Raw genomic sequence first — 11,019 nt, forward strand, 5'->3', positions numbered from 1 at the left:
TCCCAAGCGCCACCGCGGTGTGCATGAAGTAATGATTTTTTTTTTTCATACATACCTTCACCATCATCGCATTGCTCGCCGCAACAGACCCAGCATGGGCAGGTCGATAGCGGAATGCAATGCTTTTATTTTGGGTTTGGCAGCCCTTCTTTACGCAAAGGGTTTGTCGAACCATGCGTTCGTCAGAACGGGCCAAGTACGCTTGGTCGGTCGGTAAACGGCGACGAGCAGGGCGACTATGTGTAATTGTTGTATTTGCGCCCGTAATGCTCTCGCAACTCCTATTCCTACCTCCACGTTGGTGCCGACTGGGATGCGGATCACTTCGCCGTGATTCGTATGCTAACAGGAAAGGGGGCAAACAGCCAGGATGAAGAATCCGTTGATAAAGGTGAGTGTCTGATGCAGAAGGTAGATGATAGAATGTGTGTGTAAGAGAGAGAGAGAGAGACAGAGAAAGAGAGAGAGAGACCAGCTGATGTGAGCGCTTCACTAATTGATAGTTGTTTGGTTTTCTTTCCTTTTGCAAGCGATTCCAACTTCCTGCCATCGAGCCGTTCGGCAGGACTGTAAAGTAGGCGGCTGGCAGGACGCAGCTGCAGCCGCCACCGCAGATACGGCCTCCGATGAGGAGCGAACACACGTGCTGCCCGGCCGGAGCTTCTCTGGTACGCGCACACACATACACACACATGCGCATCCACGGATGCTGTCAAGCATCAGCACAGTCCCAGCTAGCAACCTACGCGTGTGGCGCTAGCGCTCGCTCGCCGAAAACGACCGTGCGAGCGACAGAGAGAGAGAGAATCTACGAGAACCTACGCGAGAGCAGCACTCGGCAGCGCTTAGCTTCGGACGAGCTCGGTGCGCTCGTATCCTTGTGTGGTGTGCTTACAGCGCGCTCTCTTCCTCGCTCTCTCACTCTCTATACGTGTGTGCTTGGCGTCCGTTGGAGCTGTAGTAAGTGCTTTGCCCCATACAACAGTACGCTGGTGCACGGTCCGCAAAAAGCGCTCGAGGCAATCATCGGTTTCGGGTTGTGTCGTCCGGTCGGTGGCACCGTTCGACGGCTTACCAGCAGTGACAAGTACAGGCGCACAAATACGTGTGCGAGCGGCAGTGAACGAACGGGGCCCCGCCAGCCCAGTGATTTCGGGACACTTTCAGCAGCGACTCTATCAGCGTCTTCCATCAACCAGTGGTGTTTATGCGTGTGTGGTGTGCGTGTGTGAGTGTAGATGTAAGTGAGTTTCATTCAACTCTCGGGGATGATATCAGTGCAACAGAGAGAAGAAAACAAAAAAAAAATACAAAGCAAAACAAAACACACAAAAAGCAAGCGTTGCCGAATGTGTAGGTGTTTACCATCTCAAGCCAGTGAGTGAGTGAGTGGAAGATTTGCATTGGCTTTTCACACTCGTTGTGTCCTGTGTGTATGCGGAGGATTGCGGCAGTTTTACTGTAAAGCCGTTTAGTCGTCAGCTGTGCATAGATAGGGAACAGTGCGCCAGTACTGGGCAAAGGGTGCAGCACTTCGCTAGTGCGGCTGCTGCTCCCGACCCTCCCAAGTGCTGCCAGCGCCGTCCAAAGCAGCGAATGTGCGACCTCCCATCGGAGCCGCTGCAGTACACCGCAATAGGTAAGTGGCAGAAACACAAAAAAAAAACCCTGGACGGATGCTACTATTACACCGCTTCCGCCAACATCTTGAACAGCCGAAACAGAAACACACACACACACACAAACACTGCTTATAGATACACCAGGCAGGCAGGGACGGCGGTGGATGCTTGTGTGGATGCTGCTGGCACGCCAAAGCGGCACGTCCGTTGGGGCGCCAAGTGTTGGGTCGCCAATCGATCTCACCGAGATATAGAAAGAGAGAGAGAGAGAGAGAGAGAGAGAGAGAGAGAGAGAGAGAGAGAGAGAGAGAAAGGACGAGCAAAAAGCGTCCACCTCACTGCAGTGATGCCCGAGCCTAGACCGGGTTTCGAGCGCCACGCGTCCCCCGGTGATGGACGGGCGGATATTTTTAGCGTTACTTTGCTTGTGCCTTTACTACACCACTGCCACACAAACAGAGCGAGAGAGAGAGAGAGAGAGAGAGAGAGAGAGAGAGAGAGAGAGAGAGAGAGAGAGAGAGAGAGAACGAACAACAGAGAGGGAGAGAGAGAACGAACAACAGAGAGAGAGAGAGAGAAAGTGCCACACAGCTTGACACAGGCTGCGGATGTATTACACCGACTCGAAACAGGCTCCAAACCACCCAAACTAGCGATGGGAAGGTTGCAAAAAAAAGAATTTCTTTAAAAAAATATGTGTTTGAAGATGTTGTTTTTTAATGTGTGAAATGATGTGTAATGTGTAAATAATGTGAAATCATTTCAACACGTAACGCAAAAGCAGGTGCAATCACAATAACAACAGCAACAACAACAACAACAATCATAAAATACCTTTTTGGCGTGTCCCTGAATGAACTTTTGAAAAGAACTAGCAGCACGTTCGGTTTACATTGAGCATTTGCTGTAATGTTTTTTTTTTTTGCATTTTACTAGACCACTGAATAATTGTATTTTACAACTGAATTTTATGGCCTTCAATTTTGATAGCCATAGCTCGAAGGGAATTGTAATTGAATGAGATGAAAATAATGATTTTTTATACCATTGTTATGTTTTTACTTTGCTTTAATCATTAAATTGGGACATCAACAGTTTGAAGTTTTGTTTTTTTTTTTATTTTTCAAGAAGATGCTTAGGTGATGAAAAGAAAATAGCAACCAGGTAATCAGCGTATGTTTGAAATATACGTCATGCTATATATTAGACGGTTTGAAAACTCACATTATAACTAAAATGTATGTCACTACACTATATCGGTTTGCATATCGAAATAATTGTTATTTTACCTTTATTAGCTCGATTTTCCATTTTACAATGGATGGGTATCAATAAATTATTCTAGTTGATCTTTTTGCACATTTTCATAATAATACGCCCTATCTGTTGCTAAATATAAAGATTTAAATTCAGTAATCTCTGGCTATCAGGAATTGGCTCTGGAATCGTATTGGAATTAGCTCCGGCTCTGGTAGAATTGGAATTAGCTTCCGGAAGTGCAATCAGTTGGAATCAGTTCTTGCATTGAAATAATATGTTTTAGAAGGGAAATCAATCCGGAAATTTCCATAAGAAACGATCATGTACAAGTACAGTTGGATTCTTTGCGGCTATCAATACGTAGCATCATTGGACCCGAATGCCTATTCTTTTGGAGATGCCGAAACTGACTCCGATTCCGAAGCCGATTCTAATTTCGGAGCCAAATATTGATTCCGGAGCCAATTCCGATGCCGGAGCCGAGTCTGGGCACAGTTCCGGTGCCGACTCCGGAGTCGATTCTGGAACTAATTCTGGAGCCGTTTCCGGTAACTGATTCCGGACCTACTATCTGGAATCGATTCCAGAAAACATTGGAGCTAGCCAGAATTGATTCCGACAAAAATTTCTTTTTCCCATCACTAGTGGACACAAGGTGTAGGTGCGGTGCGAAAGTCCCATCACCACGAAATCGAAATCGAACCAAATGCGTACCCCGTGTGCGCGTACAAGCCTTGTCGGGTGTCGGGATTTGTTTTGACTCGTTTCTGTATCCGACCGGGGGAGGGTTACTGAGCCATCGAGATTGAAAAAAGTGCCAATTGTCAGGCAAATCAATATATTTATGAGTCAGTTTTATAACTTCTGATCTGCCGACAGCGATAGAGACAATTTACACCGTCCTTCCACGTGCGCGGTTCGTTCTCTCGCGCTCCCTTTCACTTTCTCACTGTCCTACTCTCTCTCTCTCTCTCTCTCCTCTCTCATCTCTCTCTCTCTCTCCTCTCTCTCTCTCTCTCTCTCTCTCTCTCTCTCTCTCTCTCTTACTCGTGTACCTGTGTGTGTGTGTGTATGTGTGCTCGCGGTTAGGCTCGCACGGCCAGCAGTTTTCTCTCTTTCCGCAGGTGTGCGTTTACGCGTTCCACGTGGTTTCTGTTTATGATTTTTGTGCTGCCTTCCCCTCTTGTATTCCTGGAGGGGTCAGCAACATCTCTCTCGCACCTTGCGCAGGTAGGAGGCAGGTGCCTACCCTTTCCCCTTCTGCTGCAAACGTTGTACTGGCCGGTTTTTGCGGCATCATCCTTCCGGTCCGTCCTGCATTAAAAATGTACTTTGTTTTGTTTTATTTATTTATTTTTTGTTTCGGGAAACGGTTTGGGTTGCAAATTTAATTCCACCACTGCGATTCACTCGCACCGCGTACAACCTTTCTGCGTTGGCAGAACGTAATGTTTTTTTTTTTTTTTCAAATTTCCCAAAAGGCCAGCATAAAAATTACATCAGCAAAAAACACTCACAAAAAAAAACGCAAAACTCACAAAAGTTCGAGAAAAAATCGATAAAGAAGAAATAGACATGCTTTCGGAAGATTCTAATCTAATATTACAGATGACCCCCGAGACACGACTGTCAGGTCTATTCTATTCTTGCAATCGAGATGTCTCGACGTCGAGTTGAACATTGCTAAGGAAATCAGGTCTGCTATGCGACTAAGCTATCCCGCTTCTAATAGCCGATTCTTGGTTTCTGTAGAAATGTGTCAAGTAAGCGAGTTTTGACTATGACAGCGCCTACGTTTTCTTTGGATTCAAGCCAGCGATTCTCGATATCAAAATCCTGGCGGGAAATGGATCGAAAACGGTGTTTTCGCAGTTTTGAACTATAATATTCCAGAATCTTGCTAAGAAATTAAAGTGCTGTTATGAGTTACAATTGATTAGAGAAAATTATTTAAACGCCATTAAAATGAAAATTGATGGGCCAAAACGCGCAAAAATGGATAGTTCATTGGAATTACATAAAAAGATAATTTCTTTTGATTATCTTTTAGGAAATTCCTGATGTTTTGGCTTCCATTCAAATTTTGTTAACGTATTTTAAATGCAGAGTTGGTCTGGAACTTTCACGCCTACTGAGTGTGTGCGTGTGTGTATATGTATGGGTGTATGTGTGTGTGTGTATTTGTATGTATGTGTGTTTGTGTGTATGTGTGTGAGTGATTGTGTGTATGTGTGTGTGTATGTGTGTATGTGTGTATGTGTATATGTGTATCTGTGTGTGTGTATGTGTGAATGTGTGTGTGTGCGTGTGTGTATATATGTGTGTGTGTGCGCGTGTGTGTGTTCGTGTGTGTGTGTGTTGGTGGGTGTTTGTGTGTGTGTTTGTGTGCGTGCGCGCGCGCGTGTGTGTGTGTGTGTGTGTGTGTGTGTGTGTGGGTGTGTGCGTGTGTGTATATGTATGTGTGTATGTGTGTGTATGTGTGTGTGTGTGCGTGTGTGTGTGCGTGTGTGTGTATGTGTGAGTGTGTGTGAGTGTGTGTGCGTGCGTGCATGTGTGTGTGTGGGTGTGTGTGTGGGTATGTGTGCGCGCGTGTGTGTGTGTGTGTGTGTGTGTGTTTGTGTGCGCGCGCGCGTGTGTGTGTGTGTGTGCGTGTGTGTGTGTGTGCACTAGCCAGCAGTTGGGCGGCTGAGACATGGAGGTCTGTCTAATTAATCAACACCCCCGTCTACTTGCAGACATGCAGCATCGGCAGCTGAATCGAACGATCGCCATCGCCACCGGCCTGCTGATGTGTGCCGTGTACGTGCTGTACACGTTTCACGCCTGTTTGCTGTCCGGGCTACATCGCAGCCTCCGGCAGGTAAGTGGTCTAGCGACGAACCCTTCGCCGCACACTAACGTACGCGTCCTTCACCAGTCGCCGTCCGCGCAGCCGGCTGCCGGCGGCACGACACTAGCGCCCACCACCCAGCTGCCGCACGTCCGCATACTCGGCTCGCTCGTGCGCATCGTGCCGCTGACGGTCGAGGACGGGGCGACCGCCGGCAAGCGGCCCCCGGCCGCCCCGCTGCGCCTGGTGTCGCCCGCCGCCACCAACACGACCGACGGGTCGCCCAAGTACCGGTTTCTGCGGCAGCAGGGCCTGCGCCCCTCCCGCCACCTGCCAGACGCGCTCATCATCGGGGTGAAGAAGAGCGGGACGCGCGCCCTGCTCGAGTTCGTCCGGCTGCACCCGGACGTGCGGGCGGCCGGCTGCGAGGTGCACTTCTTCGACCGGCACTACGCGAAGGGGCTCGCCTGGTACCGGCACCACATGCCGCCCACGATCGAGGGCCAGATCACGATGGAGAAGACGCCGAGCTACTTCATTACGCGCGAGGCGCCGCGCCGCGTCCGCCACATGAACCCGGCGACCCGGCTGCTGGTGGTCGTGCGCGACCCGGTCACGCGCGCCATCTCCGACTACACGCAGGCGCGCAGCAAGAAGCGCGACATGAAGCGGTTCGAGGAGCTCGCGTTCACCAACGGGTCGGCCGGCGGCGTCGTCGACACGAGCTGGGGCCCGGTCCGGATCGGCGTGTACGCGCGGTACCTCGAGCGATGGCTAGAGCACTTCCCGCCCGCCCAGCTGCTGTTCGTGAGCGGCGAGCGGCTGATCGCCGACCCGGCGGTCGAGATCGGCCGCGTGCAGGACTTTCTCGGCCTGAAGCGGGTGGTGAACGAGAAGCACTTCTACTTCAACTCGACCAAGGGCTTCCCGTGTCTGCTCAAGTCGGAGGAGCGGTCCAGCCCGCACTGTCTCGGCAAGACGAAGGGCCGGAACCATCCGCACATTGACGGGGCCGCCATCGACCGGCTGCGCGAGTTCTACCGGCCGTTCAACCAGAAGTTCTACCACCTTACCGGCATCAACTTCGGCTGGCCCTAGGGGACCCGTGGAATTGGAGGTATGAGAGGGGTAGGGGGTGGGGGGGGAGGAGGGTAGAAAAAATCCCGTGCGTCAATTAGGTTGTGCGAAAAATAATAATAATTACAATGCACAATTGCACTGGTACCGACGCACTGGGTGTATCGGCAGCTCGTATACTCGCTAAGCAATTGTAGGTAGGTGTACATAGGGTAGGGTCCCGGTAGTAGCAGAACAGGGCGGCAGACGATGTACGACATCGTCCCAGAAATCAATCGCGTATATTACGCCGGGCGCCAGTTTGGAGCCAAATCGAAACGCCAGAGTCGCAGTCCTCCTTCGCCTTCTTCCAAGTCTGCTTCTTATTCTTCACTGGCTACGAAATCATCGGGCCGCTTGTTGCGTGCTTCACGTTCATGGTACAGTCGTCAACTCGAACGACTCAATAACATGCCCGTCATGGGTTCAAGCCTAGAATGGAACCGTCCCCCGCAGCAAGGATTGACTATCCGGCTGCGTGGTAATGAATGGTGAAGTCTCAAAAGCCTGTGTATAGGCCGGCATGTCCGCGTAGGACGTTACGCCAAATAGAAGATACGTAACGCCAATTCTTGCTGATAAATTCGATTGAAGAGTTCCTGTGAGTTTTGTCCATAGGAATGCCTCCACGAAGCGATAGATACTGGGACATCGCGTCGTTAAAACACTTATAGCACTAACTACTACTACCTGCAGTAAGAAGTGAAACACGCATGGCAGCACTCAGCCGTCGAGAGAACGATTGGAATGGACGTAAATGCGATATCGTCGCTGTCTGCTATCAGTCAGTCTTTTCAGACTCATGTCTAGGTACGTCCTATTCGGGTTGATTGGTCCCACGCTCTCCACTCAAATTAGCTCTTTCTGGAGCCCACTCAGGAGGCTGTACGCCAACCTTGGCCGAAATCGACCCCGGCGAAAAGCTTCCATCAATCTCTCGAGTTCCAACTGAAGGATCTCAGGGATTGGATGTTCTATTCTTTGTGCGTAATCGAGCTATTTAGTTCGACTTCGGTAAGCTTCAAATCCAACTCCGTCAGCTCAATCTCCCTGATACAACATGGGCGCTTCAAGCGTCATATATATTTCATATTATGATTTTTATTTTATTTTATCTGTTTGAAAAACAGATGGTTTCGATTGACACGCTCGCAAAAGTCACAGATTATACATGCAGTACACGTCTTGATTCCAGGTGTATGCGTGGACATCTCGAATAAGATACGCATGATTGAGCAGTTCGGAACGTGGGTCACTGTAGCCTATATTATTATTATTATTTATTTAATCTTCAACGGGCCAAGGTCGCTACACCTGTATAGGCCGGCATGTTCACGTATGTTACGTTCTTGCCAAATATCACGGTGAAACATGTTGTGGACAGACCGCTGCCTCATCCTGAGGGCTCACTGTTGATAGCAGGGCTGTCATCCTGTGACGTCCTCAGTGAGGATCGCGGCACAATGGTCTCGGAATATGGCAATATTGGTCATAATGCCATAACAGTCAGTGGCGGATTTAACGGTGCGCGGACTGAGCGGCCGCGGGGGGCCCCGTCAATGTAGGGGCCCCGTGTATGGTAATTCCAGCATATAGAACAATGTGTACAGTAGTATCAGCGAGAGCTTCTACGCATAGAAGATCTTTCCATCAACGACATGCGCTGTTGATTTGTGAACTCCATCATATATTTGTCGTGATATCCGTAACTTTCTTCGCCGCTTATTGTAGAATCCTCCTCTTCTAAATAATACACACGGTATCATTGATGTTTCCTCGTCACCGTTTATTAACACTTTAAGCGCCGTGTCATATAAATTCGCATGACGGTTTTGCTCACCTTTCAGCTTTGCATCTGACGCTCAGTGATTCTCTTGAGAACGAATGAGGTAGGAAAGAGAGAACGAGAACGACATGTGCTACACCGCTTAATCGCAATGAAACAAAAGAGTGATAACAATGGCACGAGAAAGTGTCGCTCTCATCGCTCTCTTGCCATGCGCTACCTGCTCACTCAAAAACTGTGACGTCATGCCGGCGGTCAAAGTGTTAATCAACGTTCTCACACTTCCCCTCATTCTATGTTTGTTCTCTCTCTTGTATACAACACTGCTTGTACGCAACTCTACAACTTTTTTTTAAATTTCGATGCACATTGTCCAGTACAACGATAAAATGTATTTTATTTAACTATTATTCAATACTTACATGCCCCAATACATGGTTTAACACGTTTAAATACGATTTCAACCATCACTTTGGATGGTATCAACGGATGCTGACGGCGTTGTTGTCTCTGCGTCAGGCACATGTATTGTTGCCGCTTCTAATGCTCGGGCAAATCTTATGTTAGCTGTATTTAGTGATGGGCGTTTCGGAGCGCACCAACGGCTCCAGAGCCGGCTCCGGACTAACGGCTCCGGACTAACGGCTCCGGAGCCGGCTCCGATTTTTTCCCGGAGCCGGCTCCGCACCAACGGCTCCGCACCAACGGCTCTGGAGCCGGCTCTGCTCCGATGGCTCCGGAGCCGACTCCGCACACACGGTTCCGCATCCACGGCTCCGCACCAACGGCTCCGTAGCCGGCTCCGGACTAACAGCTCTGCACTCACTCCGTTCCAACGGCTGCGGAGCGTAATAAAAAAACAAATATATATTCTCGCACGTGTGGAAGCTAACACACGATATGATTGCAGTATTGACATGCATGACGTTGTGTAGCATTCGTTAGTCTCGTCTTTCTTAACAATATTCAAAACTAATCGATGGTTTTTTTTTGATAAATTCTTTTAAACGTGACCTATTCCGCTATTTACGGATTTCCTCCATTGAAACTTCATTGAAAAAGTTCTTTTGGTCCATTGTGATAAAGCCGTCGGAGCGGAGCCGGCTTCGGAGCCGTTGGTGCGGAGTCGGCTCCGGAGCCGTTGGTGCGGAGCCGGCTCCGGAGCCATAGGTGCGGAGCCGGCTCCGAAATTGTCTGGAGCCGATCGGAGCCGGCTCCGGCTTCGGAGCCGTTTTGCCCATCACTACTTGCCAGTGGCAAGTTATTCTTCGTGGAGCCTACCAGGATTGAAATTCCGGTGTCGTGGAGCTCCTCTTTAACCTCCTCTTTGAGCTTAGATTTATTGATTCTGTTCTTTACTATGTAAAGAACCCAATTGATACTTTTGACTAAATCTGCCTCGATAGAGTCATTCATTATGTATGGGTTTTTTTTTTTGCACTTTTCCCATATACTCAGATTTAAAATCAGCGAACAACATGTATTCAACTCAGCTATGCTATAAAAATTCCCGATTATTAAGGAGAGCACATTGCGTACTGTTTCACTGTTTTACGTTTCACTTTTCACTGTTTCACTGTTTTACGACTTCACGTTTACGTGGACGTCCTGTCACGGTCGCCATGTAATGTCTTAGACCTTTGTGTATTATGTTATGTGTAAATATGTAAACACCTTTGTGATATTATGGTCAACACTGAACAGGACATTTTAGTTTGTTTCTTCGTTCATCACTGTCCTAGTTCCGGACACGATGCGTTCTATTTATTAGTTTCATTAGTTTCGCATCAGGCGAGATACCTGAAGCCGTTTTGCCAAAGTTGCATTTTGTAGTGGGAACCGAAATTGTCATCGGTTCCCTGTTATTTTGTAAGGTGGCAAAATGTGGGAACCATTCGCTAAAGTCGCGGACACGCGTCCCTTATTGCACACTGCAGCCGCAGTCCGTTTTGGCGTTAGCTATTGCGGTACTGGGCAGTGCGTGTGTGTAGCGAAACTAGTACTGTCTAGACGGTGTGGAGTGTTAGTCACAATCTGCTATTGGGTGCAGGTCGTAGTCTAGATCGGATATTAAATCAAATCCCAACCGAGGGGTGATTACTCCCTCCAAAAAGTTAATAGTAATGTAAAATATATCTAAGAGCATTGCGATCAATTGGTGATTAGTGAGGAAGACAACTTACATCCTATTTCATAGCCGATGGGGCGCATCGCATTGCAGTACACCCTGGAAGGGCCAGTGCAGTTCGCGTCGTTACACTGCGCACTGCTTCAGGGAAGCAAATCGTCGGCGCAGCTAATCGTCTAGCAGTTTTGCCTAATCTGGATGTAAGTAGCAATTTAGATACTTAGAGACTCGAGCTTCGAGGCTCATGTCTAGGTACGTCCTATTCGGGTTGATTGGT

General features: G+C 48.7%; 1 protein-coding gene across 2 annotated transcripts; it reads left to right on the forward strand.

The window, feature by feature from the left end:
* The first annotated feature begins 224 nt into the window (after positions 1-224).
* LOC121598057 (heparan sulfate glucosamine 3-O-sulfotransferase 6) lies at positions 225-8,688 on the forward strand. Of its 2 annotated transcripts, XM_041924589.1 has the most exons (4): positions 225-391; positions 531-1,639; positions 5,618-5,742; positions 5,800-8,688. In XM_041924589.1, the coding sequence occupies exons 2-4, from the start codon at positions 1,597-1,599 to the stop codon at positions 6,808-6,810; spliced, it is 1,179 nt and encodes a 392-aa protein (XP_041780523.1). In that variant the 5' UTR covers positions 225-391; positions 531-1,596; the 3' UTR covers positions 6,811-8,688. The 2 variants fall into 2 exon arrangements, with proteins under 2 accessions (XP_041780523.1, XP_041780514.1); XM_041924580.1 differs by having other exon boundaries at positions 5,618-8,688.
* The last annotated feature ends 2,331 nt before the right edge of the window (positions 8,689-11,019 follow it).

Source organism: Anopheles merus, chromosome X, assembly GCF_017562075.2.
Source record: "Anopheles merus strain MAF chromosome X, AmerM5.1, whole genome shotgun sequence".
Taxonomy (NCBI): Eukaryota; Metazoa; Arthropoda; class Insecta; order Diptera; family Culicidae; genus Anopheles; species Anopheles merus.